The sequence below is a fragment of the Euprymna scolopes genome, chromosome 42 (genome assembly GCF_053919585.1).
Source record: "Euprymna scolopes isolate OS-2025 chromosome 42, ASM5391958v1, whole genome shotgun sequence".
NCBI classification, from domain to species: Eukaryota; Metazoa; Mollusca; class Cephalopoda; order Sepiida; family Sepiolidae; genus Euprymna; species Euprymna scolopes.
The window spans coordinates 33,924,354-33,949,247 of NC_136523.1; the positions used below are offsets into that span (position 1 = coordinate 33,924,354).

Genomic DNA, 24,894 nt, shown 5'->3' on the forward strand with positions numbered 1-24,894 from the left:
AAAAAAAAAATACTGGTGACGTCTATATAAAAAAAAAAAATACTGGTGACGTCTATATAAAAAAAAAAATACTGGTGACGTCTATAAAAAAAAAAAAATACTGGTGACGTCTATATAAAAAAAAAATACTGGTGACGTCTATATAAAAAAAAAAATACTGGTGACGTCTATATAAAAAAAAATACTGGTGACATCTATAAAAAAAAAAAAAATACTGGTGACATCTATAAAAAAAAAATACTGGTGACGTCTATATAAAAAAAAAAAATACTGGTGACGTCTATATAAAAAAAAAAAAAAAAAATACTGGTGACATCTATAAAAAAAAAAAATACTGGTGACGTCTATATATAAAAAAAAAAAATACTGGTGACGTCTATAAAAAAAAAAAAATACTGGTGACGTCTATATAAAAAAAAAAAATACTGGTGACATCTATAAAAAAAAAAAAAATACTGGTGACGTCTATATATAAAAAAAAAAATACTGGTGACGTCTATATAAAAAAAAAATACTGGTGACGTCTATATAAAAAAAAAATACTGGTGACGTCTATATAAAAAAAAAATACTGGTGACGTCTATATAAAAAAAAAAAATACTGGTGACGTCTATATAAAAAAAAAAAATACTGGTGACGTCTATATAAAAAAAAAATACTGGTGACGTCTATATAAAAAAAAAATACTGGTGACATCTATATAAAAAAAAAATACTGGTGACATCTATAAAAAAAAAAAAATACTGGTGACGTCTATATAAAAAAAAAAAAATAAAAAAAATACTGGTGACATCTATAAAAAAAAAAAATACTGGTGACGTCTATATATAAAAAAAAAAAAATACTGGTGACGTCTATATAAAAAAAAAAATACTGGTGACGTCTATATAAAAAAAAAAATACTGGTGACATCTATAAAAAAAAAAAAATACTGGTGACATCTATAAAAAAAAAAAATACTGGTGACGTCTATATAAAAAAAAAAAAAAAAAAAATACTGGTGACATCTATAAAAAAAAAAATACTGGTGACGTCTATATATAAAAAAAAAAAATACTGGTGACGTCTATATAAAAAAAAAAAATACTGGTGACATCTATAAAAAAAAAAAAAATACTGGTGACGTCTATAAAAAAAAAAAAAATACTGGTGACGTCTATATAAAAAAAAAATACTGGTGACGTCTATATAAAAAAAAAATACTGGTGACGTCTATAAAAAAAAAAAAATACTGGTGACGTCTATAAAAAAAAAAAAATACTGGTGACGTCTATAAAAAAAAAAAAATACTGGTGACGTCTATATATAAAAAAAAAAATACTGGTGACATCTATAAAAAAAAAAAATACTGGTGACGTCTATATAAAAAAAAAAAAAAAAAATACTGGTGACATCTATATAAAAAAAAAAAAAAAAAAAAAAAAAAATACTGGTGACATCTATAAAAAAAAAAAAAATACTGGTGACATCTATAAAAAAAAAAAATACTGGTGACGTCTATATAAAAAAAAAAAAAAAAAAAAATACTGGTGACATCTATAAAAAAAAAAAAAATACTGGTGACGTCTATATAAAAAAAAAAAAAAAAAAAAATACTGGTGACATCTATATAAAAAAAAAAAAAAAAAATACTGGTGACATCTATAAAAAAAAAAAAAAATACTGGTTACGTCTATAAAAAAAAGAAAAAAATACTGGAAATCATAGGTAATTTTAGAAAAATGTATTTCGATTTTATTTGGAATATTTAAAAAATATTTTAAGAACGATTTAATATTTTGTTATTATTTTAATAGTATTTCGACTTTTCAATATAAAAGTTCTTTCTTAGAACTGCACGCCTGTGGAACTCTGTTCCGTCTGCCTGCTTCCCACCGGACTACAACTTGGATGTCTTCAAGTCCAATGTTAACAAATTCCTAATGAACCGCCCCCTTAATTAAACACTTCATCAAATCTCCACACTAACGTAATGTACTTGCAATAACCCTTATCCCTGAGTGGCTTCCGGGCCTTGATCACTGTGTAAAAAAAAAAAAAAAAAAAAAAAAAAATTATAATAGTATTTTGGTCTTATTTTCAATATTCTAACACAAATGTTTTGACTAAATATAAAAAAATATGATTTTCAGGACATTTCAGATATTTCCAAGGTAATAATTAAGGCTATGACAACAGCATATTCTTTTCAGTGTTTTGACTCGAGTATTTATTCATAATATCTTATATGCTTTTATATAGACTGATGTGGTTCTTGGTTGATTAACTGTGTCTAACTGTGTCGGATATATACTAGAGAGTCATAACAATGAAAATAATATGCTGTTGTCACAGCCCTCATAATAATGCAGGTAGTGCAGTAGAAATAAGGCCTTTTCAAGCCTGTGCGAACCCTGCTGCATTTTTTTTTTATGGATTTAAAATTCGATCAGTGTATGGCATAATCTATCAATTTATATAAGCTGCCGGGATATGCCGAGACAACATCACAGAAATACGGGACAGTAAATACAGGAGTACCTAAAATTTTTTTAAATAAATTTAAAAACAATTTTTTTTTTAATAAAAAGTTTCTTTTTTAAGTTAAAACAAAAAACAATTTAAACAAAAGAAATTAAAATTTATTTCGCAAAGTTTTCAATGATTTCTAGTAATGATTTTATACTGAAAAGTTTGAAATTTTGTTTGTAAAGAAAAAAAGGTGGATGTATGGAAGGTCAAAAGTGATTAAAAAAAAAAAAAAAAGGACCAGCCGATGACAGCTGTAAAAAAGAACTGTCCAAAATGTTTGGCCACAAAAGGCATCGTCCTTGACTTGACTCACTCTGCTCATCTCAAGGCTTCCATAGTTTCAAAAGACCATCTTCTGAGTAGGTGGCGATGAGATTCTGGTGTGGATGGTGGCACACGCCAATCACATCTTTTTCGTGAACCTGAAATGGAAACAGAATAAAAAAAAAAGTTTAGGAAGTTACGAGTTGTGTTTGAAGGCTATGTCAATGCGGTTCATGGGAAACACCATTGACACGAGTTAGTATTACATAAAAGAATAATGACGATATTAGAAAGAATTGAAATTATTTTCAATTTTGTTTATTTTAGACTTGAATTTCAGATTTTCTACCGACAGTTGTTTTTGCAAAGGTTGTCACTGTGTAATATATGTCCCACTTTGTCAACTAAGCTCCAACCCCTACCCCATCGCCGCAACGTTGCATCTTTGTGCACGTTTCACAAATATTTTAATGGAATGTGTTCTAAAGAACCCATTCCACCTGTGCCCCCTCGACGTACATATTCCCGACAAACCCGCTTAGCACCAAATCACACTGTACTGACATGCAGAAGTTTAAATGTAATATAAACAAATATCTTGTTAATCTTTCCTAGACATGGCCCCAAATAGTAGCCCCTTATGTCCAAGTGGGGATATGCTTTGTACGGGGTGAACAATAGTTAAAAAAAAATAATTTCTCAAATTAGATAAGACTAAGAAGATCAATAGTGTAGAATATTTTAAAATGAGAGAAATTAAATTCAGAAATTATGATAGAAAAACAAATTATGAATTATCATATCTTTTTTTTTTTCAAACAATTCAAAATGTGTTTGAAGGCTATATTAATACAGTTCATGGGAAACACCATGGACACAAGTTAGAATAACGATAATATTAGAAAGAATTGAAATAATTTTCAATTTTGTTTATTTTAGACTTAAATTTCAGATTTTCTACCGATAGTAGTTTTGTCACTGAGGTTCGACTATGTGCATTATAATACGTATTCTGGCTTTGAAATGAAAACAGCAGGTGGGTCGGGTTTAATGTAATCTAAGTTTTCTAAAAATCTATGATTTTTTTTCAAATTAAACAAATACCTTATGCTAATATTCATTTATCCTCCACTCTATAATAAAGGACAATGTGTATTTATTTACATATTTTTAAATAAATAAATATCCATCCTTTCACACAAAAGATAGTGCAGATAAAAAAAAGAAAAACTCCTGGATGAAACAATTTTAAGTGTTTAAGGGCAAATAAGAAAACAAATCACATGAAGAAGGTCGGAGGTTACATCAGCACAACGTATAGATAACAGTGAACATTAATACGAAGAATCAAAATGTGTACAAAATAATAAAGGGACATAACTCTTGTATCCTACAACACTACTATGTAATTTCAGAACAATGTATTTCAATTTTATTTTCAATACTTAAAAAATAATTTAATATTTATTCCGATATTGCAAGATTGCTTTATTGTTATTTTCATGGCAAGTGCTAGTCTGAGCTCCAATCTATGGTCACCCCTTCCCTGACTTTCACGAAAAACATTCGTCTAGCTGAAACCACTATCAATAATTTCCCCCACTCTTTATTTGTGCCTAAACCTAAATGTAGATTCCACGAACAAAGACCTAAGTCAAGGTCTGCTTAACCACCAAGATCCCATTCCAAAACATAACGGGTCACTAGGTGGCCCCATTGAGGGACTTTTACTCTCTGTAGAGGGACAGTCAGCATATTCTGATGCCCTACTGATTGGATTAGAAAAGGAGAGCGTAAAAGAAAGAAAGGGGGGGTAAAAGAAGGGGGGGTAAAAGAAAGAAAGGGGGTAAAAGAAAGAAAGGGGGGTAAAAGAAAGGGGGGTAAAAGAATGGGGGGGTAAAAGAAAGAAAGGGGGGGTAAAAGAAAGAAAGGGGGGGTAAAAGAAAGAAAGGGGGTAAAAGAAAGAAAGGGGGGGTAAAAGAAAGAAAGGGGGGGTAAAAGAAAGAAAGGGGGGGGTAAAAGAAAGGGGGGGTAAAAGAAGGGGGGTAAAAGAAAGAAAGGAGGGGTTAAAGAATGGGGGGGGGGTAAAAGAAAGAAAGGGGATAAAAGAAAGAAAGGGGGTAAAAGAAAGGGGGGGTAAAAGAAAGAAAGGGGGTAAAAGAAAGGGGGGGTAAAAGAAAGAAAGGGGGTAAAAGAAAGAAAGGGGGTAAAAGAAAGAAAGGGGGGGTAAAAGAAAGAAAGGGGGTAAAAGAAGGAGGGTAAAAGAAAGAAAGGGGGTAAAAGAAAGAAAGGGGGGGTAAAAGAATGGGGGGGTAAAAGAAAGAAAGGGGGTAAAAGAGGGGGGTAAAAGAAGGGGGGATAAAAGAAAGAAAGGGGGTAAAAGAATGGGGGGGGGTAAAAGAAAGAAAGAAAGAGGGGGTAAAAAAAGGGAGGGGGGATAAAAGAAAGAAAGGGGGTAAAAGAAGGGAGGTGAAGAAAGAAAGGGGGGATAAAAGAAAGAAAGGAGGGGGGTAGGGATAGAGGAAATGTGTTTTTTTTTGCTTTGCAGAACCTGATTAAGTTTTGCAAAAGGGATAAAGTGACAAAAACTTTGATGCATTTGAACTGGGAAGTCAATATCTTCAGACAGTCTGATCTGGCAGCACCAGGCTCATGAATGTGTAGCGACATGTTTATGCAAATAAAAAGTGCTTCTATATTTTCGGTACAGCGTTATTTTTAAATAGTTTTTTCAGGTTACATTCAAGTTTCACAATATCTTTTTTCTATTATTAAATTGTAATTTTTACAAAATAATTACAAAACACCTTCCCCTTTCCATGTTAAGAATGGCTTTCGAAATATTATTTCAGCATGGTAATAGAAATATGTAAGTATTAAAATAATAGAAATATGTAAGTATTAAAAAAATATATATATATATATATATATATATATATATAAAAAGCTGAATGTCTATGTGTCTGGTCACGAATAAGCTCCTTGACTATTTTAAAAAACTGATCACATATAATGATAGATGATGTATCGAGACACAGGAATGGGTATGCTTCATCTGGCAGAACGGTGGTTCATTAAAATTGTGGGGTCTGCGTTCGCGCCTGGTCCACAAAGTATGGAAATAAAAAATTTAAAAATTAAAAAAAAAAAAACGTTTACAAGTGTTTTTGATATAGATGTACATAATAATACTTTAATAAGTATGTTTTAACTTAAATAGGGAAGGTATAATAAAATTGTGGGGTCTGCGTTCGCGCCTGGTTTCCATAGAATGGAAATAGGCACAAACTTTAATAAAGACTTTTCATATCTATCTGCGTAAGTATACTTTGATAATTATGTTTCAGTTTGAAGAAATATGATATAAAATTATGGGGTGTTCATCCGCACCTGACCTCCATAAAATGGAAATATGTCACAAAGTTTAACAAGATTTTTTAATATAGATCCACAGAATATTGTGATAAGTGTTTCAGTGTGAACAGGTATGGTATAATAAATTATGGGGTTTATCTATTTTATTTTTACTTTCATCATATTTTGCTTTGGTTTTGATACCCCCAAATTCGAAGCTATCTCTTTACAAGCCTTCCTTTTCATGACCTATCATACTTTCATAAATCAGTCCATTTTCTGTAGGCTGTTTTCGAACCCAGTCAACGACGGGTACTTTTGCTAGTATATATATATATATATAGTAAATATGACTATATTTGAAATTATGTTTAACAAGCAATATATCTCGACACGGACAACACTGAGTGAATATTGCTAGTTATTAATCAAGAAGATTTCTGTCAAAGGGGTCTGATCGATTAAGGCAAGATAATCTTGATTATTTTCTGTGATGCAAAAAATTAATCTTTGGAATAATTCACAAATTTGTATAAAAAAGAATATTTTTCTGTGATTTATTTTGGATTTACAGTTCACCACCTGTTAAAAAAGGAAAAAAAAAAGGAAAAAAAAGGGAAAAAAAAGGGAAAAAAAAGGGAAAAAAAAAGGAAAAAAAAAAAGGAAAAAAAAGGGAAAAAAAGGAAAAAAAAAGGGAAAAAAAAGGAAAAAAGGGAAAAAAAAAGGAAAAAAAAAGGGAAAAAAAAGGGAAAAAAAAAGGAAAAAAAAGAGAAAAAGAAAAGGAAAAAAAAAAGGAAAAAAAAAAGGAAAAAAAAAGGGAAAAAAAAAGGAAAAAAAAAGGAAAAAAAAAGGAAAAAAAAAGGGAAAAAAAGAGAAAAAGAAAAGGAAAAAGAAAAGGAAAAAAAAAGGAAAAAAAAAGGAAAAAAAAAGGAAAAAAAAGGGAAAAAAAAGGAAAAAAAAGGGAAAAAAAAGGAAAAAAAAGGGAAAAAAAAGGAAAAAAAAAAAGGAAAAAAAGGGAAAAAAAAGGAAAAAAAAGGGAAAAAAAAGGGAAAAAAAAGGAAAAAAAAAAAAAGGAAAAAAAAGGAAAAAAAAAAGGGAAAAAAAAAGGGAAAAAAAAGGAAAAAAAAGAGAAAAAGAAAAGGAAAAAAAAAAGGAAAAAAAAGGAAAAAAAAAGGGAAAAAAAAAGGAAAAAAAAAGGAAAAAAAAAAGGAAAAAAAAAGGAAAAAAAAAAGGAAAAAAAAGAGAAAAAGAAAAGGAAAAAAAAAGGAAAAAAAAAGGAAAAAAAAAGGAAAAAAAAAAGGAAAAAAAAAGGAAAAAAAAAAGGAAAAAAAAGGGAAAAAAAAGGAAAAAAAAAAAGGAAAAAAAAGGGAAAAAAAAGGAAAAAAAAGGGGAAAAAAAGGGAAAAAAAAGGGAAAAAAAAGGAAAAAAGGGAAAAAAAAAGGAAAAAAGGGAAAAAAAAAGGAAAAAAAAAGGAAAAAAAAGAGAAAAAGAAAAGGAAAAAAAAAGGAAAAAAAAAGGAAAAAAAAAGGAAAAAAAAGGAAAAAAAAAAGGAAAAAAAAAGGAAAAAAAAAGGAAAAAAAAGGGAAAAAAAAAGGAAAAAAAAGAGAAAAAGAAAAGGAAAAAAAGGAAAAAAAAGGAAAAAAAAAGGAAAAAAAGGAAAAAAGGGAAAAAAGGAAAAAAAGGGAAAAAAGGAAAAAAAGGAAAAAAAGGAAAAAAAAAGCAAAAAAAGGAAAAAAAAGAAGAAAAAAGGAAAAAAAAGGAAAAAAAGGGAAAAAAGGAAAAAAAAGGAAAAAAAAAAGAGGAAAAAAACAGGAAAAAAGAAAAGGAAAAAAAAAATAACTTTTACAAGAATGTCTCCACATTCAAGCATGCGCAACTTGACCACCTTTCATCTCTCTGTAGCTCCTTACATCAAGTGGCTTCATGCCTTGTCTGGAGCGACTTCCATGAAAAAATTTTTTTCTTTTAAATTAAAACATTTTTACTTACCGTAAGTGTTCGTTCCAGTTTACCAGTGTTGATACTGAAACAGTAGAGCACCTGGTCCTCCCCCACGCAGTAGATCCACTCACCCCGGGGCGACAACGTGCAGCACACAAAGTCACCGCCTTCACGTTTACCACTGGAAAAACTACGAACAATCTGGACATAAAACAAAAAACAAAAAAAAATGATTTGACCAGCTGAAAGACTAAAGCTTAATATTCATGTGCTGCGTGCAGACAAGAATGGGATCACCACACAATGCACAAACATAATAATGCAAAAAAAGTGGGCTCCCTTTACCATGCTAGAAAATTACTCATACTGCAGAGTATTCTATATCTTTACAAAGCCACCATTCACCTATGCATGGAGTATTGTTATCTAGATATATAAAAGGCAAAATGTGTGTATGTGTGTGTGTGCATTTTTTCTGTATGTTGTCCGGCAAAGGCTTTTTTTGGAGCGAGTTTTTTTTTTTGGGGGGGGGGGGGGGGGGGGGTACTATGTCTTAGAACTTTTTTATATACTCCTTAGATTATAATATCTACGATTTACGAAACAATGTCGTAAATATCTTTTATTTCAGCAACTTTTATCTTATAAAATTTGCGCTGTGAATTCATTTCTCTACTACTACTACTACTACTACTACTACTGCGTGATGTTTGACCAAGAAAACCGTACGTTGACATTCAACCGTACTGGGTTTTTAAATGTTTATTTTCAGCTGTTCTCAAGTCCCTGCCTTCGTGGCGTCATGCTATATCATCGGACTATTAACCTCAAGGCTTCGGGTTTGAGTCTACCTCCCTCCCAAAACTTTTTTTTCTTTTGTTTTTTTTTTGTTTTTGCGATTTTTTTAAGAAGTCTAACATCGATTTTATAATATTTTAACAGGATTATTACTTCACTTGTTCCTTAGTTTCCATTTTATTTTGATCTACCCCCCCCTCCAATATACACACCTCCAAACACCCGGACAATGCCGGGCACCCCCTCCAGTCTATTATATAAATCTCACCTGTCTGTTTAAATGTATGTATGTATGTATGTCTAAAACTTTCTACAGAGGTGACGGATTTTCACGAGATCGGTATCCTTTTGAAGCTCGACCCTTCAGACAACAAATATCAAAAAATTGGTCAAAAACAAATTCTTTCACCCTCAACTGGGGCACTTTTCTACAAGGACGGTCAGTTTTTTCACTGATATTTTTGCAAGTCATTCAAACCTTGCGTCAACGGCGTCGCATAAAAGACGTTATTTTGACCGCCCGTCACGTCACAACCATGGTAGACGCATCGATAAGACCGTTTTTTTTTCACCTCTTTTTCCTCTGGCGCTTTACAGGTTCGAGCCTGATTGCTACTCCTATTTTTATTTATTTTTTTTTTTTGTGCTCCAAATTTTTTTTTGGCTCAACCAACACCCTTACACACACCTCCACTTTTTTTCCCGCCTTCGCATCACAGGTTCGAACCTGCCTGCCTACTACAACTTTTTTTTTTTTTTTTTTTGCTCAACACACACCTATAAACACCCGGGCAACGCCAGGCACCCAGGCTAGTCTACGATAAGTCTCTTATTTTTAAAGAAAAAAAAACGCAAAAAAAAAAAAAAAAAAAAAAAAAAAAAACAGCATACCAGTAATACCTAGTGTTGTATAAATTAGTCCCTCGCAAATTATGCCAGCTTCCTCCAAAGGAGGAAGTTCACAGGCAATATGAAATTCAAAAAGTCCAATCAAAGGAGGAACAGTCCTATTTTGAACAAAGTTAACACTCTGATACAGCCTAACATCACAAATACATTTTAGAAGTTTTATAATCACACAAGTAGAAAGGCCACACTGACCTATAAAAAACAGCCCCAAACACTAAATTTGTTTTCTTCTAACCAATCTGGTAATTCATTCCACTTTCATTCCACTTTCACATCTTTGGTTCTTCATTCTCTTCTTTTTAATATTAAAGTTAAAAATTTGTTCTTTTGGAAAATAAGGATCGTGTTATTGTCGGGATTTTCCTGGCGATTTACATAAAACATTAAAAGGTGCCAAAACGCTGAGCCAATGAAATCGCAATATCCAACCTCATTTAAAAAGAAAAAAAAAACATTTATTGGCTATCATCGGTTTAGTACAGGGTTTCCCAAACTTCAGAACACCATGGAGCCCCTGAACAGGGCAAAGGTTTTTCACGGAGCACTAAAAAGATAATTTCTAAAATAAATATGAAGAACATTAATTTCAAATTTTAACTTATACTTGTTTGTTCGTTGTTCCTTTTCGTGATTTTACTATATTTTTGTGTTTACAACCATTTTTTGTTTTTTTTTAATAAAAAATTTGAATTTTTTATTTATTTTTTCATTAGCCATCCTGGATTTGGTTGTTTTTGTTTTACTGCATATCAACCCTTTTCGGGTTATTTAATGCTGAATACACTGATTTTGAAAAAAAAATCTTTTAACAGAATATATTTGTTGTTTTCAAGTCGGTTTCTATTTAACCCATAGTTGGGACCCTAACTCTGGGTCAGAGTGGACCTGGGAGCAATGGCAATTGAAGGGCAGCTCCACACTCCCCAAATACCGCAAGCTGGGGCCTCACCACTGGATATAGTTTAAGGTCATATCCAGGACCAGCCATCCTGGAATTCTTTACACCTGTACTTATCGCATCTCTTTCCAGTAAAAAAGATCAATAATTTAATGTCTGCAGCCGTTTAATGTTTTCTATGTAAAGCATTTGATCCGCTTTCAAAAAGGGCTTCCGCGGCCTCTCGGCTTCACTCATGAAGCTCCAGGGCTACTTAGACCCCCCCCCCCCCTTTAGGAAACTCTGGTTTAGTGTATAAAAGAAATATTTATGTTGATTTGAACAAAAAAAATTATTAAAGATTATTTCTTTTTTGTTTACTATCATTTATTTGTTTCTTCAAAAAAAAAAAAAATTTATGAAACTTACCTTAGAATGAATGTTTTTTTATTTGAATTTTAAGTTTCTTAAAGTTTCATAAAAAGTGACCAATAATTATTCATTGTATTTTCTTTGTTACAGAAAAAAAAAAAAAAAATATTGTTTTTATTTTTTGCAATTAATTTTTTAATAAATTATTTTCGTGTAGAACAGAAATGTTTTCATTAAAAACATTGGCTAGCGTTCGCAAAAAAAATATCATGAAGCTTTTGTCCGACACTTTCCAGCAGTTTACAGAAATTGTCCGGAAAAGTTTAATGATAGCATGGTTGTTACATAAGATTTTTATATTAAACAAATATAAAAATTATTCTGTATAAGCACCTAAAATTGGAATAGCATAACAATTCATGCATGTACATCTATAAAAAAAATAAATAAATAAATAAATAAAATAAATAAATAAAATAAATAAAAAATAAATAAAATAAAAAATAAATAAAATAAAAAATAAATAAAATAAATAAATGAATGAATAAAATAAAAAATAAAATAAATAAATAAAATTAAAAATAAATAAAATAAATAAATAAAAGAAAAAATAAAATGAGTAAAATAAAAAATAAAATAAATAAAATAAATAAAATAAAAAAATAAATGAATAAAATAAATAAAAAATAAAAATAAAATAAAAAAATAAATAAATAAAATAAAAAGAAAATAAATAAAATAATAAATAAATAAATGAATAAAATAAATAAATAAAACAAATAAATAAAATAAAAATTAATAAAATTAAAATAAATAAAATAAAAAGAAAATAAATAAAATAATAAATAAATAAATAAATAAAATAAATAAATAAAACAAATGAATAAAATAAATAAAATAAAAATTAATAAAATTAAAAATAAATAAATAAAATAAAAAAGAGACAGAAAATCATTCTTAATTACCTGTCCTGACATGTTCATGATGGCCACGGTATTAGACCGATTGCACACCACAAACTGTTCCATGTTCCGCAGTAACGGGTGCACACTATGCACTGTAATGTCAGTACCAGTCGAGCCACCTAGGGATTTGAATGTGTTTTGACATTCTGTGCTTTTCACATTCCAAATTTTTATTGTACCATCGGAACTTGCACTAGAAATATATAAAAAAAACAATAAATTAATATATATAAAAAAAAACAATAAATTAATATATATAAAAAACAATAAATTAATATATATAAAAAAAATAATAAATTAATATATATAAAAAAATAATAAATTAATATATATAAAAAACAATAAATTAATATATATAAAAAACAATAAATTAATATATATAAAAAAAATAATAAATTAATATATATAAAAAAATAATAAATTAATATATATAAAAAAATAATAAATTAATATATATAAAAAACAATAAATTAATATATATAAAAAAAACAATAAATTAATATATATAAAAAAAATAATAAATTAATATATATAAAAAAACAATAAAATAGACAAGATAAACCTATATAATAATACAGTACAATTTTTTAAATCCATTTCAAAAACTGTTTTTATTGATTTGAAAAATATTTTCTGCTAAGATAGAGAATAATATTGATATTTCTGCAGTTTAAATCCCATTTTTCCGTGAATCTTACTCGCCAATGCCCGGTGAACAACAAAAACTGCCAGATTACACCGAGTGAGCAAAAAAAGATGCAAGCGAGCAGACGGCAAAAAATTGGAAGAAAAAAAAGGAAGAAAGTTTCAAAGAAAAAGAAAAGGACAAAGTATCATTGCGTTTCTTCGAGCAACGAGTCTTTAATTTTGTGACAACGAAGGAAAACGAACAATTCCAGTCTGGAATTTATTTGTAAATCTCCAGAAATGGTCCTCGCGTTTTGTCAGGAAAACCGGCTATTGGCAACAGAGAGGAGGTGCACAAAATGTCATCAAACGTGTACCTTAAAATAACGAAACGTAACCAAGGGTTTCGGCTGGAGGTGCAGTAATGGCCAGTGCAAATACTGGACCTCCTTGCACCATGGCACCTTTTTCCAGAGGTCCTATCTCGGGTTACCTATAATTGTAAGATAAATATATTTGTGGGCGTACGAAACGGCTATACACAAAAAACCTACGGCGAGAGTGCAATATCGGGTCGGATCACACTCATCGGCTGGAAAAACTTCTTGAGGGACATTTGCCAAGACTATTTCCTTCAGATTCCAGGAAAAAAATTTGGGGGCAGAAAAATGCATGAAAAAAAAAATTTAAAAAAAAAAAAAATTTAAAAAAATAAAAATGGCTGTTGTCGGCTGCCCCAGATTTTTCTTTGAATATAAAAAAATTTTGTTAAAAAATACCCAAAAAAAAAGTACACCTGTTTCGTTTAAAAAAAAAAAGTTATAAATCCAATTTTTTTTTTTTTGTTATTTGATCTTCCATTGTCAGATCACGAAGGCCAGAGGACTAGTTTGCCGAAAATATAGGCTAATTAGTCTTCGTTGCTAACCATTAAGCCAAAGAGGATAGTGAATTCAATGAGTTGGTAATTAACTTTTGCCCGGGTCGAGGATATTAGCATAAGGACGAAATAAAAAAAATAAAAAAATGAAAAAATAAATTAAGAAAGAGGTGGGATCGAACTTGAAAACATAGGGTAATTAGTCTTCCTTGCTAACCATTAGGCCAAAGAGGATAGTGAACTCAATGAGTTGGTAATTAACTTAAGAATCATAGGAGTCGCCACGCATGCGCAGAAATGAACGTTGCTTTTAAACCTGGGCGGGGATCAGGTAAGGTATTTATTTGCTTCCCCATGAAAGCAAATTAGACACAAGGTCGTTTTTAATGTGAGGGAGAGCAGCTCCCCCAAAAAAGGGGGCACTCTGGCAGTCTCCAAATAAATAGTAATTGTCTCAGTATGAAGAGTTCCCCTTACATTGACCAATGACCAATTACTTAAGTGAAGCATCAGAACAGCATGGGGGGGGGGGTTAGGCTTCCCACTTTCTGTCATTTACATTTGAATAGTTTCGCTTTATTTTACAAAAAAGACAAACACTCGAGAAAACAGCACGGCGGGAATTTTTTTAAACTCGATCAAAAAAAAAAAAAGATAAAGACGATGTCCGTTTGCGAATCTGAGATATTACAATCTAGGAAGTATAAGAAAACTTTTCGCGGAATCTAACTGACGCAAGAACCCCAACGCAAAAAAAACCTTCATAGAAATACACAAACGCGCGCGCCCATTTTTTCTTTTATATGTAATTTCAACTATATTTTTTTTTTACGTTGGCCGAGCAGTTTTTTCCCTGCTAATGGAGTCAGAGATGGTTTCGTGGCCGGGTTCAAATCTGCCAGCCAGTGGTAATCATGACTTCCTGCATTGATGATTCCCAAAAAAATGAAACACTAGTGTCTGTAGGTATAAAAAAAAGAAGAATTTTTACATATAATTTCGGCAGAAAACTATGAATGATGCTTCAATAATGTGAAAGAACAAGAAATGTTGTTTATATGTTTATACAAAATTCATAAAATAAATTACAAATGTTTAAAACATCCCCTTTCTACAAACCATCAAACTGACATATATGCACCAACCTGACACATATGCATCACCGTTTGCATGTTCTATGAAACATGACTTACCTGATGATGTGATGTCCATCTTGTGTGAAGACAGCATCATTTACAAAAGACGAATGGCCGTGGAATTCTTTCAGAGTTTTACCAGATTTCAAACCATGAACTCTATAATAAAAATACATAAAAGGATTCACATTTATTATTAAACACGAAAAAAATATCCACTTTTCAAACAATATTTGGGGGATAGAGGAGGAGGGAGGGGTAGCGTTGATTTTGCTGTTTCATTATATATTCAATTATTTATTTTATTCAAATAGTTTTTGTTTTTTTTTCATTTTTATATTTTTTAAATATCCAAATATTTATTTTACTTAAAAATCTTTTAAATATCCAAATATTTATTGTATTTAAATATTATTTTTAAAAATATGCATATAATGCGTGTTCAAAAAAAAATCACTGAAGGGTTGAAAATTTTTGTCATTTTACAATTAATGATTAATTTTTTTCTCTATTTCGGATATTTTACAGATAATATTTTGGAAATTAATGATGGACGAGTATAGTTATAAGGATAACATAAGCAAGTTGTGAAATTATTCTGGTGACAACATTATCTTTCGCTATGGCAATGTCAAATGGCCACCATATTCCCCAGACTTGACCAGCCCCAACTTTTTATTGTAGGGATATCTTAAAGAGTCTATGTTAACAAACCCCAAACCCTGCAAGAATTAAAGAAAAATATCAGGAACGAAATAAGCGAGTTAAATCGTAATCCAGAGATTCTGCAATCTGTCATGAATAATGTTTTTTGGAAAGAGTGCAAATATGCGAAGCTGAAAATGGGCAAAATTTTAAAAACATTTTTCATAAATAAAAATTGTTTGAATTTTGCATTTTTTTAAATTTCCTAATGTCTTAGTCAGATTGTGTTAAAATTACAGAAAGATATCAAAAAAAAATAAAGAATTCAATCAAGTCCAAAACCCTCCAGTGATTTTTTGGACACCATATATATATATATATATATATATGCCTGTCTAGCCGCACTGATGAGCTGTGAAACAGCGAAACAGTACTGTATGTGGATGACTATAATGCTCCTCACCTTGAGTTGAGCATATTGAGAAGTGATACACGAATTACCATTAGCGTATAAGCGACGCTCTTTGTGTAAACAAATCGAGCGGCGGTATTTCGGACGATGTCAAAACATCGTTAAATTCACTACTCGTTCAGCGGCCGACAATAGCGTAATGGTTAGGAGCCTTGACTGCCATACAGATAGTCGAGTTTCAATCCTGGCTTGAGGTGGTTGCCTGTCTAGCCGCACTGATGAGCTGTGAAACAGCGAAACAGTACTGTATGTGGATGACTATATATATATATATATATATATATATATATATATGTTTCGTGGTTTAATTTTAAATTCTGAAAAAACAACATATAGAGACATATATTCGATTTAAAAATTTATTGCTTGACAAAGGAATATATAGAAGAGGTTATTTTAATTTCCTTAATCCATGGATTTTCAACAATGGTTCATATCATCAGAGGAAATGAAATGCAGTTAGAAAAATGTTCAGCTGCCAATGGTGATATGAGCCATTGTTGAAAATCCATGGATTAAGGAAATTAAAATAACCCCTTCTATATATTCCTTTGTCAAGCAATAAATTCTTAAATCAAATATGTCTCCATATGTTTTTTTTTCAGAAATTTAACATTGAACCACGAAACTTATATATTGCTCTATTCTTAAATATTGAGCTTTTCCTTTTTGGCCAGGATCACCTTGAAAGTATTACTTCAAGTAATATCTATCAGGATTTTTCATCTGAATTCTATCAGTGTCTTTTCTCGCTTATATATATATATATATATATATATATATATATATATATTAACTAAAGTTGGTTAATCTCTAGCAAATTTAAGGGTTTTTGATAAGGTGCAAAAACGTATGTGTGATTTGATTGGCCCAACCCTTTCTTCTTCTCTGCAACTTCCCTCTCACAGACGGGATGTTGCTAGTCACAGTCTTTTCTATAAATACTATTATGTCATGTGTTGCTCAGAATTGATCGATTTCCTGCTTCCTTTGTTCCAGCTCGTTTGACTCATTGGTCTAGTGGTCTTCATTCAACTGTTTTGATAAGTCATTGTAAAACAGCTTCCTATTCCAGTAGCTTCTTTCCAAGACCTTCAAATGTATGGAAGTCTCTTCCTGCTCACTGTTTTCCTTCTACTCACAACCTTGGTGTTTTTAACACTAAGGTTAATAAGCATATCCTCTCTTTTGTGATAATCATCTTTCGTTCTTGTTAGCTCATTACATCAAATGGTTTCACGCCTTGTCTGGAACGACTTCCATAAATTTATTTTTTTTTACTCATCATACATAATAAATTAATTTTACGTCGTGAAAGAATTTCTCATTCTTGATTTTAAGAGGGTTGTTCCAAAAAGTAAAGCCTCCTATTTTTTTAACTCAAAAACTAAAATGTTGAAGAGCTATAAAAACAGGAGTGGTACCATTAAAACGAGTGACCTGTTTATGCTTCAGAATTTATTTTTCTACATAGTCACCGAAATCGACGGACCCATCTCCTAACTGTGCTGGCATTAACTTCATTGGCTTCATAAACGTCTAACAAATGCTGGCGAATGTTGATCGATTTAAATTTTTCTGCATGGAGGAATTCAATGACATATCTCTGCTTCTGACACACATCCATGACAAGAATTGCTTTCTTAGAGTCTCACATCGTTAATATCTGCAACAGAGAGATTAAACTTTCATATCTTGAATACATAAGTTCAGTCATCTTAACAATGCTGCTGTCAAACCTGACATAGTTATATGGAATAAGTCAGAGAAAGAGTGGCAACCTTGGTTGAAATGAGTATCTCTAATGATGGAGGTCTGAAAAGAGCTGAAAGAGAGAAACAAACCAGATATCAAAGTCTCATGTATGATATGAAAAGAAATTGGAATCTTAGGCAGATATCAATCATACTAGTTATTGTAGGTGCCACAGGGCTTATGAAGACGAACCTGAAGTCCTACCTAACTAATATTCCTGGTGAACCAAGTGCAAAAGAGATCCAGACAATTGCACTTAAGGGAACAACGAGGATACTAAAAAGAGCTCTCGGTTGGTTTCAATAAAAAGCAGGGCAATGTTGGCAGCTGGTTTGGCTGCCGCATACCCAGCGTTACAATCTTCAAAGTAAGAAAATTTAAAAACAATGCAATTTGCAATTTCCTTCTGATCCATTCAAGCAGAATAAAAAACCCAGGAAACATTACTTTTGGAATGCCCCACATGTTTGCAGTATTTTGTCTCTCATATAATTTCAATAGAACTCGAGGCCATTCAGGTATAGGGGCCTAATTTGGTCAAATCAACTTAAAATCAAAAATTGTTTGGTGGACAAGTCAGGCATAGACTGAAGTTTATTTTGTGTAGATGTTGTTTTTATTAAAAACAATTCAGTTATTTTTTAGAATTTTTTAGAAAGTCTTTATGGGATTGAAATTTGCGCCATTTTTGAGAATCCATGTATTTAATTTTTGACTTTTGATAGAAAAGAAGAGAAAAGAGAAAGAGAGAGCAGGAGAAAAAAAAAAAAGAAGAGTAAGAGAAGGGAAAAGAGAATAAGAAAGAAAAAAGAGACAGAGAAAAACAATAGAAAAAAAGAAAAAGAGATAATGGTGGAAAGAGAAAAAGAAAAAGAAAACAGAGAATAAAAGAGAAAGAAGGAGAAAAGAGAAAGAAAAAGAAAAACCAGAAAAAGGAAAAAGAAAGAAAACAAAAGAAAAAGGAAAAGAGAAAAAGGAAAGAGAGAAAAAGAAAAAGAGAAAAAAAGAGAAAAAAAAGAGAAAAGGAGAAAGAAAAAAAGAAAAAAAGAGAGATGATCACTGCAACAAATGCAAAAGAAAGAGAAAAAAAAAATACATAAGATGCAACTGAAGTTTAAAAAGACTGGGTCGTATTTTACCCAAGTCGTACAATAACCCAAGTGTGGAAGTGCCAATTTATAACATGATGTAGGTATCCACTTCAGCACTGCCACCTCCGATGATGATGGAGGTCAGTTTCATCGATTCATCAATAAATCATCTGAATTTGTGGGTCACTAAAAGAGCAACAGGCAAAACTTACCTGATGCTTTGGTCAAATGATGCACTTAACAATTGACCATTGTCCCGAGAGAAAGTGACACAAGTTACACCTTTGGCATGGGCTCGTTCGAATTTCCTCAGGCATTGACCAGTCAGGAGCTTCCAAACCTAAAATAAAATATTAAAATGAATAATATATATATATATATTTTTAGACAGTAGATTTTAGTTTCCTAGAAGTACATCCAATGAAACAACATGTGTCTATCAAAAAGTGCTCAATGAGTAAACAGAGCCGGTATATGAAATTTATTTATATATGTGTGCATGTGTGTGTGTGTGTAAATTATTTGTGTGCGTGTGTGCAGAAATTATTCATGTGTCTGTAATATATTATGTCACCGGTTCCCGTCAGATCACTGAAGTTAAGCAACGTTGAGCCTGGTCATTACTAAAATGGGTGACCAATTTGGGAAGACCAGGTGCTGTATGTAGGAGGACGTCTACACCTCCCTGCAAAAAGTTGCAAAAACCTAACGAGGATATACATGCGACTGGGGACCGCTTGTGAATTTCATACTCCCATGAAACTTCCTCCTTCAGAGGAAGCCAGTTAAACCCTGAATAGGGTTGGTGCTGACTGCATACACAATATATGTGTGTGTGTGTGTGTAAAATTCATGTGTCTGTAATATATATGTGTGTATGTGTAAATTATATATATATATATATATATATATATACACACACACACACACACACACATAGAAAGACCTTAGACACTCAAGGATAGTGTTTAATGATAGCCATTCAAGTTCTCATCAGCTATTTTTAATAGTTGTACGAAATGATGCTGGAAATATGAAGTAACACGGTACCTTGATCTTGCCATCCTGGGAACCCGTGGCCAGCATTTCGGAATCACGACTGAAACACATACATAACACGGCATCATCCATCATCATGAAATTATCCTGAAAGAGAAAAAGCAAATTTTTTTTTTAAGGCAAATCAAATATACAGAACCGTCAAATTCCGTAAAAACTGTAATATTAGATTGTACCAGCAAATCCTGGGAACATTTACCAGAAAGACGCACAAACTCCCGATTAACCTGATAAGCAACAAAATCCCACCCCTTCACTGTTAAGATCCCTAGATACTGAAAGGCCATCTACTCTGACAGTTTCTTCTAGCAGATTGCAAGACTTTGGAATTTTGTCTCGGTTCCTACTTCCCTGACTGTACTAACATAGTTTCTTTGGACATCTCACTGCTCAACTCCCCACAATCCCCTGTTAGACATGATCCAAAATAATAGCCCCTTACATGCAAGTGGCAACATGCCTTATTTGGAGTGAAATAGAGTAAAAAAGCTTGCAAAACTAAAGCTCAGATTTCCACCAAATCTTGCATAAATCGCATTTTTTTTTATAGAAGTTCAAAAGCATAACACTACTGTTAATAACAATATTAATCATCAATTCTTACCTGTGCTTGATAGCGCAAATCTTTACGGATTTTGCCAGTAGAGAAATTCCAGACTTCAATAAACCCATCCACGGATCCAGTGACCAAGAACTGACCATCGGGGGAGAAACGGGAACATTCCACGTGAGCTTTTTGCCCAAACTAAAATGAGTAAAAAAAAAACGAAAAAGACAAAATGGAAATGTTAAAATCATTTTTAAAAAACAGGTCTTTATTGGAATTTTTTTTTTTTTTTTTGAAAATCGTTTTTACATTTTACTAGCCGGATGCCCGGTGTTGCCCGGTCATAAAATTTTAATTTATGCCGATTTTATATTTATTATCATACAGACAATACTTTATTGATGACAAGGTGGAATGATGAAATTGTCGCCCTAACGAAAACAACATTACAGCTTTATTTTAAAATTTTTATTTTTTTTAAATTTTTATTTTTTTTATTTTAAAATTTTTATTTTTTTTATTTTACAATTTTTTTTTTTTTTATTTTAAAATTTTTATTTTTTTTTATTTTAAAATTTTTATTTTTTTTTATTTTAAAATTTATTTTTTTTATTTTAAAAATTTTATTTTTTTTATTGAAAAAATTTTATTTTTTTTATTTAAAAATTTTTTTTATCTTAAAAAATTTTTTATTTTTTATCTTTTTTTTTTAAATTTTCATTTTTTTATTTTAAAAAATTTATTTTTTATTTTATTATTTTAAAATTTTCATTTTTTTTATTTTAAAAAATTAATTTTTCTTTATTTTAAAATTTTATTCTTTTTATTTTAAAAAATTTTTTTTTTTTTTTTAAATTTTATTTTTTTTATTTAAAAAATTTTATTTTTTTTTATTTAAAAATTTTTATTTTTTTATTTTAAAATTTTTATTTTTTATTTTTTATTTTAAAATTTTTATTTATTTTTATTTTTTTTATTTTAAAATTTTTATTTTTTATTTTGTCTCTCTCACTCTTTCACTCACACTCTCTCTCTCACTCTCCTTTCTTCATATTCCTTCATCTCCCTATACATCCTTCCATCCTTCTTTATATATATTTGGGTTCTTGTCTATAACGGTGCCAAAAGAAACTTTTTCTTAAGAAACATTTGGAAAAAATCTTTATAATGTACGTACTTGTCACTGCATGAAAATGTCATATTCCAAAAATCACATAAATCGATCAAGTAGTTTTTTTTTTATTTAAGAAAATCTAATATTATCAGATGTTTTATCGAAGCTTCGCTACACGCCATCTTGTTTGGGAGCTAACGGCACTTAACGACCCCTGGCGGAAAAAATGGTGGAAGTATGGGTCAACAACGGCATACCATCGACTATTTTTAGTTTTTTTTTTTTTTCTTAAATGTCGGAAACACATTTTTATAATACAAATAAAAAATAAATTAACATAATGAAACACGTGAGGCTATTCTTTATCTCTACAAATCTACTATCAAACCATGTATGGAGTACCGTTGTCATATTCAGGCTGGTCAACCTGTTCCATCATAAAGCCTAACATCAGAAGTCCATTCGAGAAGTTTTATCACCGCACAGTCAGAAAGGCCCAGAGGGAAAAGATAACAAAGTATCAAGGACTTATGTATGATATGAAACGAAATTGGAAATTAAAAGACGTTTCAATTATACCAGTCATTATAGGAGCAACTGGGATTATGAAAAAGAACTTTAAAAAGTACATAGCAAGCATACCCGGTGAACCAAGTGCAAGTGAAATACAAACGATTGCACTGAAAGGGACAGCTAGAATCCTGAAAAGATCTCTTGGTTGGACTCACTAAAATAGGGGTAAATGTCAGACATCTGGTTGGATGTCCCATCCCCTAGAAGAAAAAGTTTAAGAAAAATGAAAAAAAAGTGAAAGGCCCAGCATAAAATAATCAGCAATACATTCTTTGATAAGACAGAGGCGCGTTCAAAATGAATGCTTCTGTTTAGAGCACAACTGAACCATAATACTTGACTTTTGCAGCTTTAAGTTTATTAAAAGCCATTATAGAAACATAACCTCCACTGCTCTCTCTCTCTCTCTCTCTCTCTCTGCTTCTCGTAAAATCGGTTCTCTCTATCGTTCTAAACACTTCCTCACACATGAGCCTATTCTCTATCTCGACAAATTTACTATCAGACCATGTTTGGAGTACTGTTGTCATATTTGGGCTGATCAACCTGTTTCATTTGAGGGTGCTTGATAAAGTATAGAAACGCATCTGGAATTTCATTGGGACCCCCCACACCCTTTCTTCTCCTCTGCAACCTCTCTCACACATACGTGAAGTTGCTAGTCTCAGTCTTTACTATAAATAATATTAATTGCATATGTTCTTCGCAATTACCTTGATTGTCTTGCTAAGCTGTGTTGGATATTTCTCTTCTTCTTGTTCTCGGACGGCTGCCTTACCACGGAAGACATCAATAGTTGTACCTAGAAATTTTTATAAAAGCATAAGTTAGAAACATTATATAAAAAGGAAAACTTTATTGTAATTACATTTATATATCTAGAATATAATAGTGTCAGTCATCCGTATCTGCTTGTCTGTCCAGGGGATGAAATTGAAAGCAAAGCCCTATACAAAGATCAAGTAAAATTTTACAAGTAATCCAATGATTTCTGAATTTTCGAGATGAGGGTTGATTATTTGGATTCTTCGGACTACTGTTCTCATCTTGAGTGTCATTTTCACAACGTTTCGGTTGATATAACCTCCGAACTTCTTCAGGTGTCCAACTTGGGAATTTGATGGAATTTCGAACAGATATAATACGGAATTTCAATGTCACAGTAATGAACATATCCAAAAATCATGAAAAATGATGAGGTAGAAAAATTATTGAAAATAGTTTTTGAAGACAATTAGGGAAAACTGAGTTTTGTTAAATTGGCCCAAGATTTTGCAGTTTTAACATTCAAACTTTCTGGTTTCTTTTTGCAAAACTCTTTTAGCAAAATTCAATTTTTGTTAATTGTCTTCGAAAACTATTACTGCAACATGACAAGTAGAGATCATTGCTTTTATCTGAAATTCAATATTTAAATTTTCGATATATAACAAAGAAGCATCTGATCTCTGTGATATAGGAAGAGTATAGTTTTATTATGTAATGAAGGTGCAATATATTTATATTGTCCTTTTCTTATTTTACTGATACTCTATATAAGTTCCAAAACAATTTGTTGAGCTTTACATTATTCCAATAAGACTTCTCTTAAAGAATCAATCTTATTCTTTTAACTCCCCCATATATATATATATATATATATATATATATACAAGCAAACAGTTCATAAAACATGTTAAAAAAGCACTTTAAAATGAGTTAAAAACATATTTAATCTGAAAAGGAAACACTTGATAAGTATAATCCTTAATCCGTGGAGTTTAGAAGAAATACTTTCCTTCTCATCAGAGGGTAGGAATTAGCAAAATGCGGGATCGGATTTTGCATGCAAAAGTATTTGATGAAACAACAAGTAAGTCAAAGATCTTATTTGAAAACAAAAAAAGTGAAGCAGAGGGAATATGGTGAAGAAAAAGGTGATTACACGTGAATAGATGGTCTGGTGGAAGATAAATAATCCAGTGACGGTAAAATCCAAAAATATAACTTCGAGAAAGTTAATTGAATTTCCATTTGCACAAGTAAAATCCAAGGAAATCCCGTAATTGGAAGATGGTCCAAAATAATCCAAAGGCCGAAATCTATGGAATAATTCACAAATATGTACAAGGGGGGAAAATTCCAATAATATTAAAAGATAAATAAGATATGCTTTTCTCACTGCTGCCGAGAACAAAATATCATATTGGATCATTTTGGTAAATTTAATTGTAATTTTTATTTTATATATATATATATATATATATATATGTGTGTGTGTGTGTGAAATATTTATTCTAATCTGCACAACGTTTCAGTCAATGTAACCGCTGACCTTCATCAGACGTAAAAGTTGCCATGTTTTTCTATCCTTCCTTCCTTTCCTCACTTTTTTTATTTCCTATCAGTCATAATGATAACATATCAAAAATTTTTAAAAAACTATATCGGGTTAAAAAAATGGATACCACACAATTAACCATACTGAAACCAGCAACTTCTTAGTTTCGTAATCATTATATTTCTAAGAACTTACAATTGGTTGATGGGATTCATTAAAAATTTAATCATAATAAGTTAAAAATTACATCTCCTAGCTTAAGTTTTTCAGTTTTCAGAAAATATTTTTTGCCCTTGTTACAATTCAAACTCTCCAATTTTTAGCGAAATTCAATTTTCACTGTCTTCGAAAACTATTACTGCGGCATGAAAATTAAGTAGATACAATTGTTTTTATTTGAAATTCAATATATTCTGATTTTCAATATTTTATAACAAAGAAGCATCTGTATTTAATTAATTTAAATGCAACCAAATGTGACAGAAAACATGTTCTGTCAGGTTTCTCTATCTATTTCTCTTTCTGTTTGACTACAAACTTTCATTGAAAATTGAAAAACAGTCATTTTCCTTTAACAGGGCTTTACATTGTGAGTGAAACAGTCCCATTTGCGAGTGATTTTTCAAAGTGGTGACTAGAAATAATGAAACGCTTATCTTTTGGCGATTGTGTTTCTCTCACTGA

The 24,894-nt window shown here is 30.7% G+C and overlaps 1 protein-coding gene across 1 annotated transcript in view; it reads right to left on the reverse strand.

The window, feature by feature from the left end:
• Positions 1-2,599: 2,599 nt before the first annotated feature.
• Positions 2,600-24,894, reverse strand: part of LOC145267009 (WD40 repeat-containing protein SMU1) — a 39,947-nt gene continuing 17,652 nt past the window's right edge. The window contains exons 6-13 of the mRNA XM_080122909.1: positions 22,604-22,692; positions 20,261-20,401; positions 19,648-19,743; positions 18,810-18,937; positions 14,692-14,793; positions 11,992-12,184; positions 8,119-8,271; positions 2,600-2,933 (exon numbers count right to left, since the gene is read on the reverse strand). Coding sequence (XP_079979035.1) covers positions 2,835-2,933; positions 8,119-8,271; positions 11,992-12,184; positions 14,692-14,793; positions 18,810-18,937; positions 19,648-19,743; positions 20,261-20,401; positions 22,604-22,692 — 1,001 coding nt within the window. The 3' untranslated portion in view covers positions 2,600-2,834. The remainder of the gene's footprint in view (positions 2,934-8,118; positions 8,272-11,991; positions 12,185-14,691; positions 14,794-18,809; positions 18,938-19,647; positions 19,744-20,260; positions 20,402-22,603; positions 22,693-24,894) is intronic.